Source organism: Mirounga leonina, unplaced genomic scaffold, assembly GCF_011800145.1.
Source record: "Mirounga leonina isolate KUSES-001 unplaced genomic scaffold, KU_Mleo_1.0 Mir_481, whole genome shotgun sequence".
NCBI lineage: Eukaryota > Metazoa > Chordata > Mammalia > Carnivora > Phocidae > Mirounga > Mirounga leonina.
This window is the reverse complement of record NW_023270773.1, coordinates 3,406,309-3,434,041: the sequence shown is the minus strand read 5'-3', so window position 1 is coordinate 3,434,041 and position 27,733 is coordinate 3,406,309. Positions and strand designations below refer to the sequence as shown.

Below are 27,733 nucleotides of genomic sequence, written 5' to 3'. Positions count from 1 at the left end.
CTGTACCTGGAAGGCCCAGCCCTGCTCTTCACCTTCTGAGGAGACTCTTGGCCCCAACAGAGAGCTGGGATGCCACCCTTCCATCCCTGGGCCTTGGACTTAGCCCATGCTTCCTCGCCTGGCCACCATGACCCAGTCCTTCAGGGCCAGGTGTTTCCCCTTTGTAGGAGAGAGGGGAGATGTGACCACACTCTAGGAGCATAAAGTGCCATTCAGACCCAAGATAAAGAGATTCAGCCCATTTATTTAGGCAAGCAGCTTATCAGTTCTGGGCCAACAAGCAGCTCAGGGTTTCCATTCAATGACTTTGATGGCGATCTGGGCTGCCCGCCGCACTGCCTCACTGGGGTCTTCCTCGAGGGTGCGGAAGATGGGCACCTGAGACTGCAGAAACTTGCGGCCCTCAGGGGCCTCAGCCAGCATGGTGAGGGCCTTGGTGGCATTCAAGCGTGCCTTGGTCAAGGATGAGCACAGCAGGTTCAGGAGGGGGTGGATGGCTTCTATGTCCAGGGCGGCATACTTCCCTGTGGGTCACCAACACCAGGTGTTCCTCAGGGGGCCATCCTGTTCCACCTTCTCTCACCCAGCCCAACCCTAGCCTCCGGCCTGTGCAGCCTCAGGGGAGGTGCCTTCCCTCACTCCCGTGCAGGCCCTGGCACCTTCCTCTGCCTCCAGCCTTGGCCTCCTCATTCCTGCCCCTCCAGCCCCTCAGCTGGCTTCTCCCCACCCACCCTGATGCCTGTCCTGCAATCCAGTTCTCTCAAGGCAACAAAAATTAAAATCTAATTGTTCATTTATGTGGCAAGTATTTCTTGAGCACCTACTCTGTGCCAGGCACAAAAACTCACAGAGCTCTTTCCCTCCCAGTACTTATAGTCTAGTGGGGGACACAGACATTAATCTGTAAAGGAGACGCCCCTCCTTAACCTTCAGCACCTTCCTGCTATCCTGGCCTGCTGAAAGCCCAGGTGGTTGCCCCTTGCCCCCCAGCTTCCTGCCATGCTCAATGAACTCTTCTCTGTGTGCTGGAAGCTGTGCAGCTACCCTCGGCCCTGCTGACTCCCATTGTCCCTTGGGTCAATACCCACGCCCCTCCCAGAGGAGGCTTGGCCCCTGTCCTCTGCCCACTGCATGACATGCTTCTCCTCTAGGTCATCAACCCTCTGCCACTCCCGCCAAACTCTGAGAATCAGAGACCCAGTCAGTCCTCCGTGGAACATCAAGAAAGCACAGGGCACGAGGCCGGTGCAGGCAATTGTGGGCATGTGCAAAGACAGAGAGCTTTCAGAGGTCACGTGGGATGGCCAACCCTGGCCTCCAGGTGGGGAAACCAACCCCAGTCGCTCCTGTGGCCAGGACTGGATGACTAAGCTGGAAGCCCGACTGGCTAGGGGGTCCCCAGGTAGGAGAGGTAATCTCATGCTCTTATTTGCTCCCCATACCCACACCCTGAAAAAAAAAAGTAATTTCGATCAAAAAACAACATGGAAGCAAGGGCTCCAGTGTTTGTTTAGGTGTTAGGATAACCAAATCAAGGATGGCAAACTACATAATTCATCCCAGAATCGAGGCTTACAAGGGGCCTCGGTTGGAGACAGGAATTCCAGGTCCAGGGAATAGCCTGGCAGGAAGGGACAGAGGTCCTAATGGGAGTGACCAGGGAGGGCCACAGGTAGGTGACCCACTTTGGCCAGGAAGAGGAGGGAGGATGGAACCTTGGCCCAAACTTGAAAGGACTCCAACAACAGACCAGGGAAAGTATTTTGGTAGGACAGGGAGGGGGCAGTGCTGGGATGCTGAGCACAGAATGAAAGTTCTGGAAAACAGCATGCTGGAGGCTGCAGTGACCACCACCCACCCCCCCACTGCCCAGTAAACTACCACCTGCGCAGGGGATACAGGTGGCCAGCAGGCTGCCTCACCTTGGGTGGTGACCGCAGCATACATGAGGGCCCCAGCGGCATTGGCCTGCACCTCCTCCACCTTGTCCTTGAGCAGGTGCACCAGGATGGGGATGACGTCATGCTGCCACACCTGGTTCTTGCCCTCCAGAGGGATGCTGGGCCAGAGAGGGGACAGCTGTGTGGCTTCGTTTGGCAAAGAGGACAGGGGCGGGCCTAGGACCACCCCAGGGCACACCAGAAGGACTTGTGTTGGGACCCCCTGGTGGTTCGGGCCTGGCCAGGGGGTACCAGGGTGCAAGGGAGTGCTGGTGTGAGGTTTGGGTCTCACCCCCATGCTGGGACAACCTGGGAGCACAGCCTGGGACCACTGAAGGCCAAACCGCAGCGGAGCCAGGGGGTGATGGAGCCTGGCCCTAAGGTATCACATGAAGAAGAAACCAGACATGTTCCCCAGGCCCCAAAATGGGGAGCAGCAGGACCCAGGGACACTCATTTTGACTCCACGCAGGAGCCAGAGCTGCCAAAGATGGGCTAAGCCATGGGAGCGGGCGAGCTGCCAGGGAGACACCTATGCAGAGCCACCCTCAGGGGAGAGGACACTGTAAGTCACTTCTAATCCTGGCACTGTATGAAGCTGTGAAAAGGAATGTGATGGACTCCCCACGAGCTCCCTTTGGGAACTTGATCAAAGATGCAGAGTCTTGGACCCCGCCTGCAGGGATTCTGTGCATTCGTTCATTCCCACAGCCGGGGCTGACTGAGCACCTTGGCGGGTCCTGGTCTGGACGCTGAGGCAAGAGCATGACTGACCGTGGGGCTGGATGATTCTTTGTGGTGGCAGCTGTCCCGTGTGTTGGCCCCTCGAGGGCTTCCCCGCCTTGAGGCCAGGAGCGCCCTTCTCCCTCAAGTTGGAACAACGAGAAATGTCTCCAGACAGTGCTGCCTGTCTCCCAGGGGACCAAAGCTCCCCCTGTTTCGAAGCCCTACTCTCAAGCAGCAAGCAGAGCAAAGCCCTGTCCTCAGGAACTCCCCTTGGGGGTGACACAAAAAAGGAGGGCACGGTGAGAGGCACAGGCAGGCCTGGTGGAGGTCGCCATTTTCCAGAGCGGCAGCGTCTTCAGAGGCTTCACTGGAAGGGGACCTCTGAGCAAAGACCAGAAGGTGATCGGTCTGAGGTAGGGCCCCGGAATCTCCACGTTCACAAGCTCCCCAGGGTCTGGATCGGGGGCCACACTCGCAGAAATGCTGGCCCAGGTCTCTAGAGAGAATCTCAGCTAGAGGGACAGCCAGAGCTAGGGGAGGCAAGAGGTGCCAGGATGTAGGCAGGTGGCCATATCTAAGGCCTGGACTTGGGGGCACGAGGGACCACCAGTCCTTGGGAAGCGTCTCTGTCTGGGATCACACACCGCTTCCCTCCCTCCCTCCCTGCTCTGAGGTGTTGTGCTCCCTCAGGTTCCAAGTCAGGATTTAGACTGGAATTCCGTGTGACCCTGGGTCACCAGTGACTGGACACGTGTGCTCTCCGTTTCCTTACCTATAAAAGGTAATCACCTTCCTTGGAGGAGTGCCGCTTGTAGATAATACCCGGCACCTACAGAGCACTTAGTACTCAGTGACGGCTAGCTGCGCTGCACTGGGTGCTTGCCTTCCTCACGGGGAGGGGGGACCAACCATCTCGTTTTGCCCAGGACTGGGGGCTTCCTGGGACACAGGACTGTGAGGGCTGAGCTCTCAGACCACTAGGACAGTGCCCCCCTCCCAGGGGACAGGGTCCTCCTCCCCCAGGGCACAAGCAGTGGGGGGGAGGGGTGTGGAAAGCAGGCCCTGAGGTGGATTCCCTGGAGCTCTGGGGCAGGCTGGCTTGCTGCGGGGCCGGGGGCAGCTCAGGTGCCTTCTCTGAGCCTCAGCAGAAGCCTCCGGGCTGGCCGCCCCTGCCCTCCCCGCTCTGTCCACGTGGGCCGGGCTCACCTGACCGCCATGAGCGTGCGGGCAGCTTTGCTGCGAATGTCATCGTCGGTGCTGAGGAGCTTCTGCTTCAGGAAGGGCACCACGCGGGTACTCAGCGCCTCAGTGGCATCCTCCATCAGGCAGGCCGCCAGTGTGTCCAGGAGGAGCCCTTGGATCTCTTCCTCCTCCCTCTGCAGCTTCCACACCAGGGAGGGGATCAGGCCGCTGTTGACAATACCCTGGGCTCCTGCGGGACAGGAAAGGGCACTGAGGGTGGGCCAGTCACCCCTACCCATTCTGGGCGGCACGTGGGGCCAGGCGAGGCCTGCACAGCTGGTGGGGGAGGAGAGGTTTGCAAATGCCCCTGGCTGCCAGACCCCTGAGCAGCTTAGCAGGAGGCTGGGGATGACACGCTAGGGTGGGAACCACACAGCCCTGGAGGACCCCCAAAGGGGCCAGCCTTTGGTCACCTGTAACTGAGGCGGGGGGGCATAAGCCTTCAACAGGTGCCCAGGGGCCTGAGAAGCAGCACCTGCCCCTTGGAGAGCACAACAGCCACTCTGCAGGGCCCAGCGCAGAAGGAACTTCCCTCCTTTCCCCACCTGGCACCAGAAGGAAGATGGGGGGACCAGCCAACCCCCTCCTTCCCACCCACAACATCTCTAAGCCACTGGAAACCCCACACTAGTCTGGCCAGCCGTTGGGGAAAGGAAAAAGCTTGGAATCAAATCAGAAGTGAGAAGGCCAGCATCTTATATCCAAAAAAGAGTTGTGCCTCCAACCAAAGGTAACAGGAAATCCATGGACTCTGGCCAAGGGGGTCTAAAAAACCCACAGGATTGGGGGCTCCACATGGCAGGGCGGCTGGGCACCAGGGCTGAGAGAAGGCGGAGAGGTGAGCCTCCCCAAGAATGGGTTCCACTTCCCTCCTTCCGGCCCCTTCATCCCTCCTGAGGGATGTCTGGGGGGAACCAAGTACCAGCCCAGGCAGCACTCCTGAGGGGCCCAGCTCCCCTGTGTCCAGAGCAGCCGTCACTGGGAAGTGAGCAGGGCGATGCTGCGGAGGGCAGCCCTCTTCTTCCCAGCCCTCCTCCCGACCCTCTTCCTGGCCTCCCCAGTGGCCCACACCACCCACCGAGAGGCCATATAGATAGCTCCCCCGGAGGTGGCCAGCAGCAACACCTCTCTCTTCCGCCTCCCCAGTTAAAACCTCTGATTTACTCTAGAGAGACAAATAAACAGGTTAATTAGCCTAAAGGTCTCTAAGTGCCAATTAGCACCAGGGATTTCCTCTTTGAAGACATCACCCCAGTCTTCCTCCCGCACTTCCTGAGGACATCAAATGGCAGGTGACCCGGGATGAGGCAGGTGGAGAGGGACAGGCGCATGTCCAGCGGCTCCCTAGGCCCCTGGCCAGCTTCTCATTGGGGTGTCATTGCCGAGCAACTAGCTCTGCCCCATTTGTTCTCAGGGCACTCGCGACACAGGGAGAGCAGTTGCCCGTTGCTTTAAGAGTACTGCACTTTTTAATGAAGGGGGGAATCGGAATGGGAGACAACCGTGAGAGGCGATGGACTCTGAAAAACTGAGAGTTCTAGAGGGGAGGGGGGTGGGAGGATGGGTTAGCCTGGTGATGGGTATTAAAGAGGGCACGTTCTGCATGGAGCACTGGGTGTTATGCACAAACAATGAATCATGGAACACTACATCAAAAACTAATGATGTAATGTATGGTGATTAACATAATAAAAAAATTCTCAAAAACAAAAAAGAGTACTGCACTTTTTAAAATTTAATACACACAGATTTCAAAAAATGCCTAGCTTGGACCCCTAAATGTATCCAGTTGTGTGATCTTTGACAAGTTACCTAACCTTTTTGAGCCCGGTTTCCTCATTATGGAAATCAGCCTAAGTGGCAGGGAGTTGTGAAATGCCAATGGGTAGTGGTTGGGTGGGAGCACGCTCTCTGGAAGGGAGTCTCACATAGCCCAGAATGTCTGGACCTAGAATCATAAGGAATTCCACCAACACTGAGACCCAGCTGCAAGCAACAGCCTGTGGGGGGAGGGGGGCGGTGAGAGGCGAGGAGTGGGATACAAAGAGAAAAGCTGCACAGTCCCTGCCCTGCAGGAACACAGCCCCTCTCTCCCCTTCAGCCTCAGCCTCCCCATCAGGCCACGGCCAGACCACACACCTGGCCTTCTGCTCTGGCTTCACCGCCCACTCAGGCACCTGCCCACGGGCTCCCTACCTGCCCCAGCCATGGGTCCAACTCAGCCACAACCTGACCCAGACAGCCCCTCCCAAGCTCACTGTGGGGAGGTGACAGTTGGACGTTCCAAGGATTTTGCTGACTGGAAAGATTTTGCATAGAGGGAGAAGGTTCCTAGCTGGGGGACACCTGAGCAAAGGCCTGGGGATGAGGAATTTGAGCATCATTAAATTGGGGCTTGATTGTGGCCTCACGTGCACCTGGGTCTGGGCTTTCCAGGGCCCCCCTCCTCCCAAAGGTGTTGCTGGGCACAGGCTGGGGTGGGGGGGGGGCAGAGGAAGAGAGTTGAAGTCAAACTGCTGGAGGTGATCACCTCCACTGCTCCCTCCTTAGGTGAGGAAACTAAGGCCCAGAGAGGCAGTTCAAGTGCCTGAGGTCACACAGCAGACAGGAGCAAAGCCAGGGCCCTGGGCTACTTGGGTTTTGTTTCTCAGGCATTCGTCTTGGGCCTCTACTCCTAGAAATGCTGAGCGCCAGGACCTGGGTTCATTCTGAGACAGAGGGAGAAGATTAAAAATAAAACGCGTGCCGGGTGTGCCTCTCTGCTCGTTCACTTTGCTTTTCAGCTAAAAGGAGAGTTGCAGGCCTGGCTATTTATAACTAACCCAGATCTGCAATGGCTTGTTCAAGTTGGGGTTGGGGGGGTTGCACAGACCCCAAGGAAATAAACTGGAGAAACCCACTCAGCCCCGCTGTAGCCGGAGAATCGACCGGCGGGGCTTGGGAGAGCAGGTCAAGCTGGGAGAAGAGCCAGACAGGACGGTGCTATGGCCAGCATCCAGAGACTAGCCATCCTTGGGTAGTGGGGAGACCAGTGGCAGTCAGCCAGGACCCGTCATGACAACACAGGTTCATACCCAAGTAGAATTCCAGGGTTCTAGGGACTCTGAACATGCAGGAAGGGAGGCCCCGGGGGCGCTGGGCCTCATGGGGCAGCAGGGCAAAGGCATGAGGCATGGGTGTACTTGGGGAGGGCCCCGGGTCTGGCACGGCTGGTGTGCCAAGATAGATTCAGTGGTTGATGAGCCAGAAAGCTCCACCAATCCCTCCGGGATTGAGGGACATGATGCCCATGGCACGGAATGCCCTGTGGTTGAGGTTTGGTCATTTCCTGGAGGATGGCCTGATACCACCTACAGAGGCCACTCCTCAGCCATCTGTGCCTGCTGGATTGGTGAAGTACGAGGCTCAACCACCAGGGCCTTCCTCTTTCCATCACAGGGCCCCAGCTGTTGTCTCCTGGTCCTGTTTCCTGGCTAGTAAGGACTGAGGACGGAGCGCCAGCCTCAGCCCCGGGCATCCGCACCTCATCAGAACCCACCTGTCCAGTGTTAGCCTCGTGCGGCCCCCATGCCCTGAACTGCTGGCATGCTGATCCCCCTCCCTGTGCCTGCCTATGTCGTGGGGACACATCCCTGTCCTTAGCTTACATGGCCTCTCATAGCACATGATGTGGCTGACCCCGTCTTACCTCTTGAGATACTTTCTTCCCAAGGAGCCAGGACACTCTACTCCCTGGTTTCCCGGCCACCTCTCCTACTGGTCCTCCATCTGCTAGCAAGCACCGTCCTTCCTCCAGCATCTCCTATCATGTGGACCTCCCCCTTGTCCCCCACCCTCCCCACTCTGCCCCCCCACTCTATCCTTCTGTCTTGGCTACAGCCACCACATGGCCCTCTCCTGACACTCTGTCGCTCAATGATCCTGCAGCCCTACGCTGAACTCAACTTCATGGAGAATCTCTGCTTTCTTATTTTCTGACGGCTGACTAGCTGACATTTTTGTTATTTGATTCTGCCTATTAGGACAACATACATTAATGGAACCACACGTACTGCAAACAAATATGAAACAAAAACTTGCAATCCTCCTTCTCAAATTTAAAAAGCTAACCCTAAAACCCTCCAGTGCTTCTTAGGCTGACGTCCCCAATCTCACAGAAGGGACACTAGCCCAGTGCAACTGTCCCCAATCCAGCCTTGTTTTCTGGCAACCACACCCGCTTGCTGGCTCCAGCCACAGCCGGTCTTCCATGGGTTCCTGCAGGCATCATGGTTCCTTGATGCCCAGCACGTTCCCCACCTTGAAACATACTTCTCTCCTGCCCCAGGTCACCGGCCACCTCCAGGCTGCTGTCTCCCAGTGCCCAGTTCTCCCCCTGCCACATGTCCCCAGGGCCCTGGTGGGTCTCCTCCGTGAGGCCTCACACACTATAATGGTGGATTTTTGCCGCACAGACAGGAAGGTCTACCAGGCAGGGCAGGCCTGTCTAAATCCCAGAACTGTGCCTGTGCCAAGGAGGTCAGCAGTAAATGATTGCTGTCTGAAGAATTATGATCATTGGTGGCCACCAGGGTCAGGGGAGGGAGGCAGCAGGCAGCCCCTTGGGGCTTCTTCATGGGCTAGCTGCTGATCTCACCCTGGACTGTGGTAGAGGGTCACCCTACACTGACATCTAGGTTTGCCCCTGCAAACAGCTCCATTCTGACCCCGATCCTACAACAGAAACTGCCCTCACCCATCTCTAAACATGTGTCCACGTGCATTTCCCCTCAGAGTCACTCTCCAAGGACAGTCTACTAGTGTTCCCCTTGACAGAGAAGGACACTGAGGTTCATCCAGGTGAAATAACCTCCCCTCCCCCCAAGGGTGTATAGGCACAGAGCTGGGTCTGGCTTCCCTCCCAGCCCCTCTCACCTCTGATCCACACCAGGGCCGGACCTGTGCCTGCCATCTTCCTGGTATCACCGCCATTGGCCTCTGAGTGGTCCTGTGGGCAGAGGCCCATCCTGACCCAGCCCAGGGGTTTGAAGGCATGCACCCAGAGGAGCCCCTCCATTGTTGGCCACCTCCCTTTGGTTCTCACTGGCCACCTCCAGCGAGCACTATGCCAGGTCTAGGTTTGCCTCAGGATGCCCATCACCAGCATCTGTCCTGTCCCTGACAGTTTAGGTAACTTCTTCAGCCCAGCCTGCAGAACCAGACCCCCACCCCCGCCTTCTGACCACAAACCTGGACTGGGATGACCACCCAATCCACCGCTGTCAATGGCCAATTCCAGTGCTTCTGCCCAGTATGGGGTGATCCCTATAATGTGACCAAGAGGGTGTAAAGTGGTAAGGAAGGTGTTAACTGGGAGAATCTGCATTTTTACCAGGGATGCTCTGGAATACACAAAGATTCAAGTTACAATGATGGAAAAGACAGAGGCATTAATATCTTGGCTCTCTGGCCAAAGTCTTTTAAGCACAGGAGTGAGGGGCTCTCCTGTCTCTGAGGCCCACAGATGGGCTCGCCCTGAAATTGAAAGCAGAATTTGGCAGACTGGCTCAGGTGTATTTTGCTGAGCATCGGATGCCTTCTACCTTCTACCAGCTTCTCCAAGGCAGTGATGGGGGATCCTGGCCTTAACTGAGCTGGCTGCCTCCCGCCTCTCTGATCTGGGGGACAGATCCTGGGCCCTTTTCCCTCTCCTCCTTTTCAAGCAACCTTTGTAGCCAGGATTGCCAGGGACCCTGAAGAGCCCCTACACGCTGAGGGAGCGTGCAGCAAAGATGATTAATGTCCCTCCCATCGCTGCACCAACCTCACGGGTGTGTACTTTAAGGGTTTGCATAGCCTTTTACATGTTCTAGCGGATTGTCGCGACAATTCAAGGAACCAGGTGCCACTAGCCCCACTTTGCAAAACAGGCTCAGAGAGGTCAGTTGGTTGCCCAAGGTCGCGGAGCTCAGAAAGTGCCCAGCTGGATTCGAATTCAAACCGAGGGAGACGAGCCGGGCGGGGGGAGGGGGCGGGGAGATGAGCCATCCGCGACTCTCAGGATCAGTCTCCGGCTCTGCGAGAAGCGGTTCACTAGGTCGGCTCCGCGGCTTCGGCGCAGCCGGGTCCCGGAGACGCCGGTGCGGGCAGCGCGTGCGGGACTGCGGCGCGCGCGGAGCCGCGACCCCGCCCCTACCGTTGCCATTGGACCGCACATAAATCCGTCAGCCGCTCCTGTCCAATGAGAAGAGAGCCGGCGCTCGTGGCGGGGCGGTGGCGCCCAGCGCGTGGTCACCCGCGGGCGCGCGGCACCCCCGCCCGCGGTTGGCCTGGCAACGCGCTGCGCTCGCGGCTCCGCCCCCTGCCGGCGGCAGCGCGGCGCGGGGCGGGCGGACCCGCGGGCGGGCGGCGGGCGGCGCGGGAGAGCTGGCGGAGGGAGCCAAGCCGGCCGGAGGGTGTGCGCCGCCCGCGGTCCGGTCACGTCCCCGCGCGGGTGCCGCCGCCCGCGTAGTGCGGAACAAGGGCGCCGCGGCCCGCGCTCGCCGCCCCGCCCCGCCCCACCCGGAGCAGCTCGCCGATGCACCGTGCGGCGGCCCGGAGGTGAGTGAGCGGACCTGCGGCCGGGGCGCGCGGCAGAACCTCGGGGGCTGGGGGAGCGGCTGGGGCGTCCACCCCACCCCCACCCGGGGCCCCGCCCGGGCCTTTGTGCTAGGGATCCGCCCGGGCGGGGGTCGCCGGGGAGCAGTGAAAGGGATGCCCGGCCGGGGTGGGGGCGACCGGGGCGGAGATGCCCGCGAGGTGGGCAGGGGGCGACCGCGGGCCCGGCAGGTGCTGGGAAGGGGCGCCACTCGGCAGAGGAGCCGGCGGGAGGGGGCGGCTGCGGGCCCGGGAGGTAGGCAGGGGCTGCTGGGGATGCCGCGTCTGGGGGCCCCCAGAACAGCCGCCGGTGCGGAGCGAGGGCCAGACAACCTGCAGGAGAGGCGCTGAGGCGGGGTCTCCCTCCCAAGGGAGCGGGGAGGAGGCGACCCCGGGCGGCTGGAGCGCCGACGCGTGGCCTTGGCTGAAACGGAGGAGAGGGCCCCGGAGGCCTGGGCCCCGGGGCCGAGTGGCTCGCAGTTTTCCGTCATCGGTCTTGCAGAGAACAGGTTCCTTGGACGCATTTAGAGCAAGAGATGAGTATCGACCTACTGCGATTGTGATATGTTCCTGGCTCAATATTTTTTTCCCTTAAAAGGCGGTGGGGGTGTTAGGGGGGTGTTGGGGGGGAGGGGTGTAAGGGCCTCGGGGCTGGGGCTCCGTATCCTACGGGAGATCCAAGGGGGCTCTGCCTGCAGGGCGGTGCTGAGCCTGTCTGGGTGGTGATGGCAGGAATCCGCCTAGGCCGAGAATTGGGGTTCTCTGTCACAAGAGAGAAGAGGGTGGGAAGGCAGTGCCGAGACCAGGGTTCCCTGGAGTCCCTTTCTCAGGATGACAGGACCCGCCTGATAGGCGAGGTCTGCTTGTTTTGGTGAGGCAGCCCAGTCCCTGATGGGCTCCTTTCTGCCCAAGTGATTTCCCTGCCCTGGGGACTGAGTCCTGCTGCCTTGGGTTCTGTCTGGAGGAGGCTCCTTGGCCAAATTCAATTAAACAAATATTTACTGAGCATTTGCTCCCCCAGAGCCTGGCGCTGAGGTGGGAGTGGACTGGGCCTGCCCTCCTGGGACTGACTCACCACCCAACAGGGGAGAAATGTCTCTGCTCAGATAACCCAACCCTGACTGTGGGTGCCAGAGCCTCTGGAGGGACCTCACAGATGACTTGGGCTGGGGTTAGATGGGCTTGTGGGCAAAGTGACAATTTGAACTGGAGCTTGAAGGACGTGAGCACAGCCGGGGTGGGCATTGTGGACAGAGAGGAGAAAATGGACCAAAGCACAGAGAGGGTACTCAGGCAGTTGGGTCCGGCCGGAGCATAGGATGTGCTTGGGAAAGCATAGGTGGTATGGCGGGAAGGGGGGTGGGGGATGCACAGGGGCTGATGGAGCCAGGGAAACGGAACACCCCATTGCTTGTTAGCTGTGACTGTTCAATGGAGGCCACAGTTTCTTCATCTGTGACCTAGGAGCTGGGGTGGGCCTGGGGAAGAGCTTGAAAGACACCAGGGGGCTCCTTGCAGCCTAGCACTCCCGTTCCAGGCACCTTGTCTCTTGGGCAAGGCCAGGGTACTGGGTAACCGACAGCCCGCTTCCTAGCCAGGATGGAGAATGATATTTAGCTGGTGACTCTGCCCCTTTGAGGCGTGGACGTTTGTGAACCGTAATCAAGGAGGCTTGGGAGCCTCCATTTAGGGGCTGATCGCATGGGATGCTCAAATGAAGTGGTGTGCCTTCAGCATTCCTCATGCTCCGGGGACAAGACACTGGCATTTGGTTTAAAACTCCTGTGTGTTCCTCTAACAGACGTTGATTTTCTGCGACAGGAGGTAAATAAGACATCGTCCCTCCCCCTCGCAAGGCCAGTGTCACTTTCTGCCCTAGATCTGCTTGCTTGCTCGCTCCGAGGGATGTTTTCACTCTCCCTCTGAAGGGACTGTTTGTTACTCCTCTGTGTAGCATACCCCCCCCAACCCCCAAACGCACACCCACTTTCGGCTTTTGGCCAAGGCCCATGTTGCTGCTGGGGGGCACAGACTATGCCAAGAGGGACGGAGCCACTTCACTCTTGTGCCTGTCACCAGGCCACATTCTGGGGGCCTGCTGTGGGACTCTAGATTTGGGACATGGAGTGAATCCCTCCCTGTGCCCCCAACTTCTCAGCTCTTCTGTTTCCTGGAGTCTCAGGAGCTTCTAGGTGATTCCAGGAACTTCTGGGTAACCAGGTAGACTTGGCAAGGCTGCCCAGAGCCCCTGTAGGAGGCAGATAGGATGGAGAACTGCATGGTGGGAAGGCTGGCCTGACATTCAGGGTGTGGCCTCAGCAGCCTCAACGTGGCTGCGTGGTTTTCTCACGTGTATACGTGCTTTCCTTCCCTGGACGTGAGGATGAGGCAGCCCTGTACCGTCCCTTGCTGGCCCTCAGCAGACCTAAAATGCCGTGTGGCTCTAGGGCATTTCGCTGCTGTTGGCCATGGCTGGCTTGCAGGAACTCTGGAAGAGGTAGATTAGCACACTGCTCTCCCACAACCCCAGGAAGGAAACCTGGGGTAACTGAGCCTCCAGGCTCAGGCCAGTGGGCGCTGTGGTTGGCAGGAAAGAGGACGAAAGGAAATGGATAGGAGGCATCAGGGCAGATGCTGAGGACCAGCCCCAGAGTGGTGGCCTGACACAGCTTAGGCAGACCGGGGATTGACATGGGAAGGCCCAGACTCCCCCACGCAGGGTGGGGCGGACCTCTCGTTGAGGCCTCCAAAGACCTGGGTCAGGCCCTGGCCCTGTCACCCCCAGCCCAGCCCCATCCTGACTGAGCTTCTTTGTCTTCATTCATAAACACAGCCAAGAGCTCCCTGCCCCATCCCTGCACCAGTCCCTGCATGGGTCCTCCCTATGCATTTGGCCCCTTTACACATGTCCACACTGGCAGGGGAGATGCTTCACAGGAATGAACTGACAGGGTCTAACCACAGGGACTGTCTGATGGCTCCGGGAGCACACAGGAGACACGGGAGATGTCAGCCCCCCGTACAGAGCCCGAGGAGATGGAAATGGTCCACACATTCATTCATTCCTTTGGCTAATATTTACCAGAACCTGCCGGGTGCTGGGTGCTGTGCCAGCCACAGGGGTATATGGCAAGGAGCAGGACAGACGCGGTGTCTGCCCTCCTGGTGCTCCCAGCAGACCTGGGACGGCTGGCACAACACCTGTGTGACTGACTGCCAGGTAAGGTAGGTGCCGTGAAGAGAACTAAAGAAGAGAGTGCAGAGAGGGAGGATCAGGGGGCTGCTCTGTGTGGAGGGGGCATTGGCACAGTGCCACGGAGAGCGATGGGTGAGTTGTGACTGATGGGGAAAAGCAGCCGGAGAGGGGGTGGCAGGTGCAAAGGCACTGAAGCTGCTGGGGGCCCCACCAGAAAGCCAGGTAGCCAGAGCCCCATACTGTGGGGTGGTTTACAGAGTGGGTCAGGTCGGACTCTGCGGGCTGGGGTGAGGCGCAAAGCCGTGGGAAGGTTTAGAGCAGAGGAGAGACTTGAACTAATTCCACTGTGAAAAGACCTGTGCGGCTGATGGGCATGGGGGCAAGAGCAGAGGACTGTGAGGGGCCATCACAGCAGGGGAGGAGTAGGGGTCATGAGGAGCGGTTGGTTGGGGATTTATTTTAAAGAGGACCTGCTGATGGAGAAGAGGCAAGGACGGCTCCGGAGAAATGGCGGTGGCACTGATGGAGAAGGAAGACGCGGACTCCTTCATGAGAGGCGGGAAATTGGGAGTTGGCTTAGGCCCTGGTAGACATGGCCGTTATGTGGTGGTCAGAGGGGAGAGCAAGGCTGGAGGTAGAAACCTGGAGTCCTTGGCATCAGGTGTGTGGGAAGCCAGGGACTGGCCATGGTCACTTGAGGATCAAGGGTAGGTGGGTCCAGAGGGGCTGGGTCAGGCCTCAGGGCCCTCACCCTTCAGAGCATGAGCTGAGAAGGAGCTTCCAGAAAGAAAAGATTGAGAAGGATGGATGAGCAAGTGATGTGGGAGTACAATCATGATGGCAACATGGCAGGGGACTGGGGGGTGGGGGGGACACTGTGGAAGAGGGTGTTCCCAAGAGGGCGGGTCTCCAGAGGCAAACATCGAGGTACGCATGGGGTGCATGCGGACTAAGCAAATGGGTAGGTCCTACTACATAATTTGCAGGGCCCTTGTTAAGTTTTTAAACCTTTCAAGACAACAGAGCATTCAACCAGGCCTGGGGCCCTGTTGGACTGCCCACGTGCTTGCCCCTGAAGCCCGGTTGTGGCACGGGGAGGGCAGTGCCATGGACCTGCCACCCAGGCTCCCCTTCACTTGCGTCCCTTGGGGAGGTGGGCAGGTGGGCTGTGTTTGGCACTTGAGGCCACTGGGGTCAGTCAGAGCCAGCCTGCGAGCCTCACCCTGACCTCCTGTGAGCGTCACTTCCTCCCCCTCTGTCCCTTGACCCCCAGTGGCCTTAGGTAGGAGGCACAACTCGAGGGCCGAGGGCTGGGCAGTCCGTTGGCGGGACCCGGGTGAGCATGGCAGGTGGCTTCACACACAATGGCTTCCTTGAGTTCATCTCTTTTCCAAAGGAACCTGCTACATCACAGAGTTTTGAGTTATTTGCTTCTAAATTAAGGTATAACTCTCTTTTAGAAACATCCCTGGAGAATCCAACAAAAAGTGCTACGAAGCGAGACTGTTAAAAAACCACGGTGCAGGGAGAGGCCTTCCAACAGTGTCAAGCCCCGCGTTCCTTCCAGCAGCCGCTGACCAGAAACACACCCGTCCCTGAGGGCTCGTGCGGGCGGGCTGTGGTCAGAGCAGACCTTTCAGAAAGAGCCCCTGCCCCCACTGGACGGCCCTCCCCAACCCCTGGGATGGGGAGTGTTGCGGACGGGGTTCCGGGACCTGAGCCCTGACACCCTCAGCAAGGCCCTGTGCCCCTGTGAGTCATGGAGGTCAAGGCTGTGGTATCGGAGCAGAGGACAGTGGGCTCAGTTGTGCACATTTCCCCGAGAGCCCAGACACAGGATTTCACTGGGACAGCGGCGGGATCCGCTCTGGATTACAGCAGGCAGGTGCCTTCTGGGGCAGAGGCTCACTTTATCCTTCCACTACCAGCTCCTCCAAGAAGGGGCTGAATTTTACCTCAGTTTTGTCCTCACAGTTGAGGAGACGGAGACGTGGGGAGATGGCTTTCCCAAGCGCGCGATTGCCTCTCTCTTTCCCTTTAGCACTCATCACGACATAACCTACTACCTGTTTTATTTATTTGTGTTTGTTTACCATCTCTCCTGGATCTGAATGTAAGCTCTGTAAGGTCAAGACCTTTGTCTGCTGTTTGCCACTGACAGTCCAGTCCCCAGAGCCTGGCCTGGCCCCAGTAGGGTCTCAGCACATCACTGTTGGAGGGGGAAATGGATATTGGCAAGTAGACAGGCCTAACATGAGCTTTTGAGCCACTTTCATGCAGAGGGCTGGGCCTCCTGCTGGCTCTAACCCTCACACTGAACCACTGCTCTGCTCCTGGGACGCTGTGCTTTTGGGTCCCCAGAGGTGTGTCTTTGGCCTTTAGGTTTGGTGGACAAACACAAACCGCCTACAGGTGGGCGCTGCTGGCTGGCGCCCGTGAGGCCCGACTGTGGTTCACTCCCAAACCAAGGCAGGTAGCTGCCTGGCTCCTCATACTGCCATCACAGTCACCAGTCCCTGCCACTGGGAATCAGAGGCCTCGGGCTGACAGCTGGCCCCGCAGTGATGGGGTGTGCCTGGGTGACGCCTTGGTCGGTGAGTGGGGGTTTCACATGGTCGTGACATGAGGCATGTCCACAGGAAACTGTCGTAAGAGAGCAAGACAAGATCCGGGCGGTAGGAAAGGAGCACGGTGTCGGCAGTGACCATGTGATGGCTGGGTGGCCTTTCCAGATAACCCCCGTGCCCCCAAGATTAGCCCAGCAGAGCAGCTGGGTGCAGAGGAAAAAGTACTGGGTGGGACATCAGGGGGCCTGGGTTATAGGCCTGGCTCTGCCTGTAAAGCAGACGCTGGTAAATTCCCTGCACTCGCTGGGCCTCGGTGTCCTCACCTTACATTAGCCTTGGTCAAGGGTACAGATAGTTCTCCTCTCTTGTACCAACTCTGGTTGCTGCCCAAAGCACACAGTGTTGAGAAGGATCCCAAGGCTGTTACGGCTCGGAGGGCAAGTGGTCATGGTTAATGAGTGATGTCAACCATGGGTACCGGGGGAGGATTTAGACTTAGACGTCTTCACCAGGGACTGGCTGACCCCGCCCACCACACCCTCACTCTCGCCTAGAAGCTGCAGCCCAATCTTCTATCTCTCTTTATGTGCCCCTTCTTCCAGTCACCGACTCTGACCCCTGGATTAGGTGAGGACTCGCCTCCTCTTCGGTGCTTCCCCAGCCAACATTCTGAGTCTAACAGGCAGCTCAGGTCACTGTGGACCTCTTCTCATGGCAGCTTCTTTCTGTACCCCGAAGGAAGGAATGAGCAAGTGAATGAGCCTCAAGCTGTGCTCCAGAAAGGCTGCCTGGAATTAGGAGCCCAGGTGACCACAGAAACCATGTTGTAGCAGTGAGGACAGTGCAGACAGAGGGAGTGAGTGACAAGGGAGGGCTATGGGACCAGCCCGTGGGGCCCAGTGGTCCTGTCTGACCTCGGCCATGGGGCGGCTCACCAGGCTTCACCAGGGCAGACGTGTGAATTTGCTCCAAATGGCCCAGAGGGACTTCTGAAGACCCTCCTTGACCAAGGGTTGGAGGACTTGACACCTCCAAGCCTTCCCCCTGGCTCTGTCAGGTCCTGATGACCTGAGCTCATAATGCCCCACCCCCACGCCCGCTGGCCTCCATGGCAGCAGGCACCCTTACCCACCCCATCTCCTGTGACCCAGGCCACCCCAACTGTGTGCGGCCTCTGGCCTGCACCACGTGTCCCCCCTCGCTTCCTGTGGCCCTGTGAGCAACCACCAGGACCCCAACTGGCCAGCCCACTGGCCTGCCCCATCCGCACGTGAGGTGCAATGGCCCTGACTCCAAGCTGGGCTTCCCTCCAGCATGGTCACCCTCCCTCACCCACTCCGTTACCTCTGATATGCTGTGCAAACATATTTCTCGATAAAATGCTGGGAAGAAAAATAATTAGAGTGTTGCTTCCATTATCCAATTTTTGATTAATCAAACTCTCTTTGTCCTCGGCCAAAATCTATTCATTTCCCTTAAACACTGGGCCAGTGCCAGGCATCGATTTCCTCTATGATAATACCACGCACGTACGCATGCACATCCCCAGCCCTGCCCCACCTCATGGCAGGAGGAGGGCGCGGGAGCACTGACAGGGCTGTCTGGTGCCCCAACACCACCCGCCTACTCCAGGAAGCCCCACAGCCACGCTGCACCTATCATCCCTGCCCCAGCCCCTCGAGCTCCTCAACTGGGCTCAGCCCCTATGTGGCCTGGGGTCCTTGGGTGTGTTAGTCCTATCTTGCCGGCTGTTCTGGGGCTCTCCTGGGGCAGCGAGGAATGGAGGACCCGTGTGGGTGGAGGGAGTGTGGGGGGCATGGCCACTGTGGCTGCTGAGGACTGGGGCAGAGGGTGAGCTGCAGCCCCAGGCTGTCTCATCACTGGCACAGCAAGGCTGTGGCTGGGTGGGGAGGCCAAGGCTGAGGACCAGGGCTTGTGAGGGAACCTCAGGGCCTTGAGGTTGGGGTAGAGTCGGGATGGGGGCAAGCTTTCAGTGACAGCAATGGAAGCCCAGTCCTGATGGGCTGACCAGATGAAGGGACGTCCTGGGCCAAGCGCTCAGAGGCAGAGCAGTATCAGAGTTGGCCAAGGCTGGACGGGAGGCGGCCACACATCTGCGGTGTCCATCTGGGGGAAGGCCAAGGGCCTTTTTAGAAAACTTCCCAGAAGCCCCCCGCTGTCCCCTCCCCGTGATGAGTTGGCCCCTCCCTCATGCAGCACAAAGGGCTGAGATGGATTTATCAGCACCTGCTTCCTGTCAGGTACTTCGGGCCTGTGGGACACATTAGTGGCAGACCAACAGCCCCTGCCCTGTGAAGCTGGTGTTCTGTAAGCATATGGGAGGGGGCCGTAAACACGATAAGGGAGTTATGCACCCACCATGTTAGAAAACACAGCGAGACATTTGGGGAGTCATAGATAGGATGGGCAGGGTGGCCTCTCGAGGGGACCTCTGAGCCATTTGGGGAAAGGATGGATTGGCTCTCTGGACAAAGAGTGTTCCGGCTGGAGGGAACAGCCAGTGCAGAGGCCCTGAGTTGAGAGTGTGTTTGACACTTGAGAGGCAGCAGGGTGGAGAGTGGAGGGAGCACAGCAGGGGAGGGCAGGGGCACAGCACCCTGGGGCCCCAGACTCTGGCTCAGAACTGAGATGGCCAGCCTTGGGAAGGTTTTGAGCACGGGAGAGATGCTCTGCCTTATAATACGACAAGGACCTCCCTGACTGCTGGGGGAGAGGAAGGGTGCCAGAGAGGTCACTGTAGCAGGCCCCACTGAGAGGCTGGGAGCTGGGAGGTAGGTGGCTGGATTGCAGACACAGCGCTCCCCTGAGGCCAGCCAGGCCTAGCCCTGACCTGAGGCGCTGGGTTCTGTCAGAAAGGAAGGGGGTGGTGGGCAGAGGGAAAGCGAGCATGCAGTAGACGCCACAGGTGCCCCCAGATCCCCTTTCCTGCCGGCACACTGTCTCCCACCACATCAGTGTTACCTGCTGCACCCCTTGCTGGAGAACTGCCTTGGGGCCTTGCAGGCCCTGTCCTATCCCTCGAGGTGGGGCAGCCTTGATTTCATTCAGGCTCCAGAACACCTGGGGATCAGGCCACAGCAAAAAGCCACCTGAAACCACACCTCCGCCTGGTTCCCTCCCTGGCCCTGTCCTGCCTCCCTCGCTCCTGAACTTGCTCCCTCGTCCAGTCATGTGCCCAAGAATCCCCATCTCAGGCTCTGCTTCTCGAGAACACCATCAACAGGTCAGAGGCTGCTGCTGGCTTGGAGACTCCTAGGGGTGGCCCGGCATAGACAGGAGGGCAGGGGCCCCAGATTCGCAGCCTGCAGGCCCGCGTGACTTCAGGAGGCTGGGGAAGCAGGCAATGGGGCAGGGCCAGGTGAAAAAGGGAATAGATGGGAGGTGGTGCTCACCTTCCCGGTGGGAAAGACAAGAAGGGAGCTGCAGGGAGGCAGGAGGGGCTCAGGGAAGGAGTCTTGCACTTGCCTGGCCCGTAGCGTCCTCAGAGGACTGGTCTGGACTGGGGGTAGCCAAGGTGGGGGATGGGATCTTGGGCCACCACACTCAGAGGCCAAAAAATGCAGGGCAAGAGACCCAGTGAGGTTAAATCAGAGTCTCCAGCCAGGTCCTTCGGGGCCTGACTAAAAGTCAGCAGTTACCTTCGCTACGGAAACAGGGAGCCAGGCCCCACCCCAGGCAGCAACCCCTTCCACTCGGCTTTTAGTAAAGGCCACGTGTCTTCCCTGCACATCTGGGTCTTCTTCCCCCTTGTATGTGGAACCTTTCTGGTGGTTTTTTTTTTATGTATTTACTCCTGGCTCAGAGAAATCTCTGGCCTGATTTCCTCCTGAGTCAGTGTTCCTCAGGCCATGCTGTCACATCTCGTCTGGTCAGCTTCCGCGCTGCAGGTCCCCCGAGCCACGGGACCGTCCAGGGCAGCAGGGGAGGGCCTCGCTGCTCATCTTCGGCAGCACCCTGAAGCCGAGAGGCTGCCCAGCTGGGATAGAGCCATTTGTCAGTGCCTCTCTGCAGCTGGGGACACTGCGCACCCAACCTTGGTCCTTCTCCCATCCACCCGGACTCTGGCTCTGAAATAAGCAGGGAGCTAGGAGGGGGCCAAGAAAGGGGGGCTGCTTTTAAGGGGAGCCCTGCTGTGGGTCTGCTGGTGCCAGGCCAGTCGGGCTGGCTGGGGGGGACATGGATAAGCTACCCCAGTGGCCAGGGCCCTGGTGGCTGAGGGGTGGTGGCAGAGAGCCCGTCCGCACAGAGCCGTGTTTCCCCAGCTCCGAAGCATCTCGCGTGTGCATGTGCTCCCGTTTTTTCAAAGAAACTGTTGCGATAGATGAAATGCAGTGTCGTTTACAAACCTTATAGAAAGCTTGGTGCTCAGAAACCCTCTTACCCCTGTCACCAACACTCACTGGATGAATGGGCGTGCTCTGTTCTCACAGGAGAGCGTGCCCTGCACTTCGGCGCCCACCCCTTGGAGTCAGTGGTGTCTGACCCAAACCTGTGTGTGCCAGCCGTACTTGTCATGGTGACTGTGTCCTTGAGTGCCGCATAAGCTGATGAAATGCGACTATAAGGAGGACTGCTGTGGAAACTCAGTGGATGCTTTGGAAAGCCTCAGTAAAACCTGTGGTTGGGTTCGGTGTGGGCAAGACAATGGTAAGACTGGGGACAGAGAGCCATGACAACCTAGGATTCGGGTCCCGGTGACTTTGCCATCACACACCGCATGGAGAAAGTCAACCGGATGTCACACGTGGTATGCTGTGGTTTGAGAAGGAACAGTGACAGCAACTCCAGTAAGTGAGCCTGTCCTCTGAGAGAAGATGGCCCGCCCCCAAAACTGGTGAAGGAGTGTATGGTTATCTGTTTTAAGTTAAAATGTTTAAAGTTCATATTATCATTACTCATGACTTCCTGCTTTACGTCATGTTTCAATATGCCAGCCAGCCAGCAGTCCCACCTTTGGTGGCAACCTCTGGTCGTTAACAGATCTTAAATGTACCTGTAATAATGGTAGAATCTATAGGGTGGGTTTTGTTGTTGTTGCTGTTGTTGTTTTAACAGAGCAGGAAGGGATAGTTCCTCTACTTGGAAAGGTTGTAAAGCGTGGGTCTGTGACAGACAAGGGGTGGGGAAGGGGTTGCTTGACCACACAGGAGAGCTCCCTCCTGGACAGGCCAGCGTGGAAGCTCCTTCCTCAGGACCACCCCAGGGGAGAGGCCAGCAGCAACTTGCAGGGAAGCGTGGGGTTTCTGAGCCTGAGGGGGACCAGGAGATGGCAGGACACAGGGCAGGAGGGTCAGGGTGCAGAGATGCACTGTCTCCCCCCACTCCCGTCCCCGGCTCCTGTCTTATTTTCAGCAGGATGAGAAATGACCAGGATAGGGTTTTGGGTGGGGCCCAAGCTGGCTGGGGCAGGAAGGGGCAGGGTGAATTGCCAAGGGTGGTAGGACGGAGAGGCAGGAGGGCTCAGGAGGATCTTGCCCACAGCTTGGGGAGGGGTGGGTAAGATGCCCTAGGGCATTTGGGGGAGTGTGGGCACAGGAAGGGGGGCCCAAGAAGTCCCCTGCTGGGGTCCTAGAGGCCCAGTGTGGACAGCAGTAGACCCTCCATGCAGGCCCCCAGGCAAGGTCATGTGAGGTAACGCACTCAGAAGGGAGTTCTGGGAAGCTTTGGAGCTGTGAACCAGTAATTTTTGGTGTTCGTCCATCTACCCATCCATCTGTTCTATACATCTTTACAGAGCTGGCGACGGAGAGGGAGAGGGAGGGTAAGGTGGGCCTCAAGCAGGAGGCCAGACCAACCCGAGGGCGTGGTGGGTGTGCTCAGGGCAGGTGCCTGCAGGGCAGCCAGCGGCCCAGAGGCCAAGGAAGGGCCAGTCGTGGGCGTCCCTGCTGGACTCTCCCTGGGTGAAGTCCAGTCCAGTGCTGAGCCAGTGGCACACGACACTTAGCTCAAGATCTCACAGGGCCAGGCAGCAAGTCACCCCCGAGCCCTTCAGGCCCTAAAGGGGCTGCCCGGTGCTGCAGCCCAGGGACCCCTCACAGGGAGGGAGGCTCTTGCTTGGCCTCAGAGGGGGACGTTTGCAGTGGGATGGGCTGGGGCAGCGCACTGTGGTGTGGGGAGTGGGCGACCCAGCCAGGGAGGCGGGAACCGGGCTTCTGGCAGAGTCACAGGAAGAAAGAGGTGGGGTGGGGAGGCCGGCTTTCCCCAGGGGGCAGCTCCTAGGAGGGTGGCTTATCCCTGCCAGCATCCAGTGTTGCTGGCATCAAGGCAAACAGGGGCTTTTATCTCCTCGGGAAGATACGGCTTTTTAGTCCCACAAGTATGTGCTGTTCTGTCAAAAACCATCGAAGCATTTGGAATGGGCCGACCCAGATTCTGCCGTATGTGATGTCGGTCAGGCCCATGAGCTCTGATGTGTGAGGGAGACATGGTGCATTCTCTGGCCCTGCTTTGCCAGCCTTTCGGGGGAACCCACACGTCCAGCATCCCACATAGGGGGTGGCAGCAGACTGCCCACAGGTCCTGGGTGTGGGTTGATGCACCCTCCATGCCCCACCAAAGGCACTTCCATGGGAGAAATAGGGTCTCAACTGGGACAGTTTCTGCCTTCTGGCCCCTGGGGGGTTGGTCCCTGCCATGGGCAGCCGTCACTGAGCCACTCCCCAGGGAACCGTGGGAAGGACATTGCTTGGGTGGGCCAGCTCTGAGCTGGGCCTAGGCCGGGCAGGGTCTTCTGCTGCCCAACCCAGCACTTGGGGCCGTGTCCCCTCAGGTGTCCCCATCCTGCCTGCCTCCTGCTCTGGCCCCCCTCCCTTGCATGACGGCGGCAGCTTATAATTGTGTCTTTTCCAGTGTCACGTCCCTGGACCTTCTGCCACATGCCTCCGCACCCTCTCCTCCACAGTGCTGTCCTTTTATCAGAAATGGCCTCGCAGACTTAATGTGCTCACAGTCTCCCCGGCCAGAACACGGGCTCCTCCATGCAGACTCAGCGTCGTCCACCCCTCCCCCACCCATGTCCCCAAGTCCAGAGCAGAGCCTCCACACAACCAGGCTTGATTGCCAGAGGGCACCGCGATGCTCATTTGGGGCCCAGTGGTTAATTGATTGACTGCCCGTTCGGATCTGAGCGTAGAGGGCCTTGGGCCTGGGTGCAGATGCCCACTGCGCCTCGTGCTGGGTCATTTAGCGACAGGAGGAACAGCAGAGGGTGCCCTGATGAACGGGCAAATGGAACCGAGCAGATGGGGGGGCGGCAGGTCGGGATGGTGCCCCTTTCTGAGACGAGAGACAGCCTCTGAGCTGGGACAGAGGGTGCAGGGCTGACACGCCAGGCCCACCACCCCCGCCCCACGGGTCCCAGCTAGAGGATTTCTGGGCTCAGGTTCCCTCATCCTTAGGTCGTACAAGGTGGCCTGAGGCCACAGCTGTGAGCGGCACCCAGCCTCCCCGGGAGGAGGGTAATCCTTTTTCATTTCTCTCTCAATCCCTTTGCTTCAAGGAGAAGATCTCCGTTTGGTGCCAGCATGACTGTAACACCCTCCGGTGCGCTAATCCCGGTTGTTTAACAAACAGCGAGCCCTCCGCTGGCCCTTCCGCAGGCAGCGTCCCGGACCCCAAGCAGCAGCGACACCAGCTCATAGTTTAGGTTACTTCTGCCTGTGGTGACTTCAGCTTTCCGTTTAAGTAGGAACATGAAGTCCTTTCTAAAGTACATCCGTTTAAGTAAATAGTGCAAGTTAATTTAAAGAGAAATGTTGAGTAAGTCGCGGCAGGTGAGCAGGCTGTGCTGTGGGGACAGGGGTCGGAGGGCCCCGTGGAAGCTGAGCCCCGCAGGCTCAGTTCCCCCTCTCCTCACACCCTCATTCCTCCCTCTGCATGGTCACGCCCATCTCCCAGGTACGCTATGAGGCCGACTCAACAGGACCCGTGTGTGTGAGGACAGGTAGGCATCCAGGCGGGGCCGACCCATGCGTGACAGAGGTGCCAGCTGCGTCCCCCACCGTGGCTGTGGCGGCACCTTCTCCTGGTGGCCCCAGCAGCCCGAGGAAGCACAGTGTGGACTTGGAAAGTGAAGCCAAGCCCTGGCCCTGACCCCATTACACCCAGCTTCCCTGGGACAGACCTTCCCCGGCCCACAGCTGTCCCTGGTGGTCCAAGGACACAAGGAAACGGCACCATGAAGATTCTGTGGGGCGCTGGCGACCAGAGCATTAGGGTGACGCGTACAGATGGGGCCAGTGACACCGTAGGCTGCTGGCGGGTGGGTACCGCGGTGCTGGAAAGGCAGATGCACCAGCTCGGGCCTCGCCAAGTTCAGACTGGGAAGAGGCAAGGAGTTGGAAGGGAAGGGAAGTCCGAAGCAGCAGAAGAACCGGGCGGGGAAGGACACTGGCTTATCCGAGACCACAGAGGAGCCACTAGGAAGACCCCTGCAGGTCCAGGTTGGGCTCTGAGAAGACCTAAAGAGGGGTGCCGACAAGGAACCCGGTGCACGACATTCAGGCAGGAAAGAGGGAGCACAAATGTCAACTGACAAGTAGAACACCAGATTCCAGGACTCCACGCATGAAAGGGCAGTGGGAAACGCTTCCTTACTAAGAGGGGAGGGAAACCGATAATCAGTGACCGTGCAGGCAGAGGCTTTTCCGGACCTCATGTTTCTAAAATAGAGCCATGGTAGGAGCTGACGCAGGGACGGCGGTTCCGGAGGGCAAGGAGGGGGGTCCATTCTCTAGAAGAAGAAGATGGAAATGACATGGGTGGGTTTGGCCCCAGGAAACCATGGGACCCCTTCTGACCTGCCAGCCGAGGCCAGCCCAAGGCCAGCAGCAGAGGAGTGTGGACCCCAACATGCCTCTCCTGCCCGTGCCTGCAGACCCCGAGACATGGACCTACTGGAACTTGGGAGCAGGGCCTTCCCTGCTCTGCCCAGAGGCCCCTACGTGAGGCAGGGCCTAAGGTCACAGACACCAGGGCTGGGCCTCCAGCCCCCTCCCGCGCTGGGTCACACAGAGCAGCTGCTGGGTGCCAAGGTACGGTTGGCAGGTGGGAGAGCCGCTGCTGCCAGAGCGGAAGGTGTCTGCGCAAGCTGGGGCAGGGTGTGGGGCCAGGGGACAGTAGTGCTGAGTCATAGCCCTGCCCAGGCAGGCTGACGCTTGGTCTCCATGGGGGGCGACGGGCAGGCAGCTCTGGGGGTGTGGAAAGGCCAGGACCGCAGACTGATGATCCTCACACTGAGGGGGGCTGAGCACTCTCTAGGGAGCATCAGGCTGGGGGCATGTGTGCGGGAAGACTTGGGACCCGCTGGTGCCCTGGGTATGTGGTCTCACCCTGCCTGCTGGCCCTGAAACCTGGGCTGCCCTCTGCCTCTGGGATTCTCCCCGTGCCCCCTTCCCCCCGCCCCACAGCTGGCCGAACACGCCCATGCCCCTCTATCAGTTCAGTCTAGGTGTGGGCCTGCCTCCTCAGTGGGGCCACATTCTCCTCCCTGGCTCACCCCTTTCTGATGGTCCGGGACTCAGCATGGAGTGGGCTTTCCTTGGGGAGGGAGGAGTCCACAGAGTGAGGGGCTTGGCTTCTCCTTTCCACCTTCGTCCAGGGAAGTGGGTGCCTGGTGATGAGCAAGCCCCGCCCGCCGAGGCCAGGCCTTCTCCAGCCCTGTAAGCTGATAAGCCGTCTGCTCTCCCTGGAGACCCTCTGGCTTAGCCCGGCTTGGGCAGCAACACCTTGGTGACCTTGGCTCCGGGCTCTCGTCCTCTGGAGGAGGGGCCCAGAAGGGGCTGGTGTCGCACAGCCTGGCTCTGCCCTGCTCTGCCCTGGCCCTTAGCTCCGCCATGAGCGAGGACAGGAGTGGACGTGAGTGTTACATCGCTGGAGCTCCGTGCCAGGCCATGTGGGGTGTGCCTGGGGAGAGCCGTGGCCTGGCGAGGTGGGCATCCAGGGTCCAGAGCGCCAGAGTGTGGAAAGGCCGCAGAGAGGTGGCAGCACTGCACTCCCCACCCCCTGGCTCAGGGCTGTCACCCGGCATCTGTGACATGAATGGAGACTTGAGAGGGTCATGTCTGGGGGAAGGGGGCAGCTAGACGTGAGGACGGGCTGGGCTTGTCAGACGGTGAGCAGGGACCAGGGTCGGGGGGCTGGGGGCAGGGCAGGCAAGGGCTTCAAGGGAATGCGTGGTGTGTGTGCTCAAGTATCTGGCTTGAGGCTGCGGGCGGTGGAGCAGCTTTAAGTCAAGGGGTCCCTGAATAGGCTCTGCGTTTGGGGATCGCATCCTGCCAGCCTTTAGGTACCCAGGCAAGTGGGTAGGTGAGTCAGGGAGACCCATGAGGGGCCGTGATGGAGCAGAGCCCACCACAGCACACCTGCCACTTCCTCCCAGCGTCCCCTCTCCCAGCCTGCTGGCCGACCCTGGGGTGCCCTGACCCCTACCGCCGCGCTGTCACCAGGCACTGTCCATCGCACAGCCCATGTGTCCCCCACCCCTAGCCCTCGCCCACACTGCTGCCCTGTCACCTGCATGGCCGCGCACAGGAGCCCATCCCGCTCTGTTCACACATAGGGCACCCCTCGCTCCAACCCTGGCTGGCATCCAGCTCTCTCAGAGAAAAAGCTGGAGCTCTTACGGTGACCCCTACTGCCGGCCCCTCACGTTCAACGCCATCTACCCACCTTCCTGCCTGTCCCTCAGACTGGCCAAGCACACTGGCAGTTCCAGTCCCCTCACCACCTGCTCTGTCACCTGTCAGGAAGCAGGCCCTGCCCACTTCATGGACCCGCAGCCTTTACCGCGGCACCTCCGACCCTACTCATGTGCAGCTTGGCACCCTTCTCCATCACAGAGCATTTGCTGCCTTTGATCTGATGCTCACCTCCCTCCACCTGTGTGAACTCAGGCGTGGGTCTTTGCTTCATTCAGCAGTGCCCGCCCCCCACCCAGGTGCCAGGCTCAAAGCCCCAGCTCCACTGTGTGGTTGGGAACCCCTGACTCCTGCCCTTGGCCCTCTCACGCACCTCAGCCTGGCTCCACACAGTGCCCATACCTCCTGTGCTCCCGGCACACCACAGGTAGCCACACGCAGGCGTGTGCACGCACTTGCACATTCCCACACACGTTCCCGGACCTGCACACAGGCGCACACCTAGGCCAGTGCATGCACACATACACAGTCCTGCACACAGACACATACACATCTGCATGTGTGCAACCCCAGACACACACACACACACTCAACCACATGGTCACAACTAGGCACCCACACAGTGGGGCGCCCCTGATCGACCCTGCCTCCTCTTCTCACCTGTGACTCTCTCCTGTCTTTCTGTCCAGCCCCTCTGACCCTCCTTCAGCTCCCCATTCGCACCATGGTTCGTCTCTCCCCTCGCCCACAGGGCCTTTGCACATGCCCTTCCTCTGCCTGGTACAGTCT

At 59.2% G+C, this 27,733-nt stretch overlaps 2 protein-coding genes across 2 annotated transcripts in view; one reads left to right on the top strand and one right to left on the bottom strand.

Moving 5' to 3' along the window:
• Nucleotides 1-285: 285 nt before the first annotated feature.
• Nucleotides 286-27,733, bottom strand: part of RSPH14 (radial spoke head 14 homolog) — a 74,114-nt gene continuing 46,666 nt past the window's right edge. Inside the window, exons 4-6 of the mRNA XM_034989268.1 lie at nt 3,873-4,098; nt 1,923-2,059; nt 286-524 (exon numbers count right to left, since the gene is read on the bottom strand). Of these exons, the coding sequence (XP_034845159.1) occupies nt 286-524; nt 1,923-2,059; nt 3,873-4,098 (602 nt within the window). The remainder of the gene's footprint in view (nt 525-1,922; nt 2,060-3,872; nt 4,099-27,733) is intronic.
• Nucleotides 10,410-27,733, top strand: part of GNAZ (G protein subunit alpha z) — a 51,785-nt gene continuing 34,461 nt past the window's right edge. The window contains exon 1 of the mRNA XM_034989267.1: nt 10,410-10,487. The gene's annotated coding sequence lies outside the window, so the exon portion shown is untranslated. The remainder of the gene's footprint in view (nt 10,488-27,733) is intronic.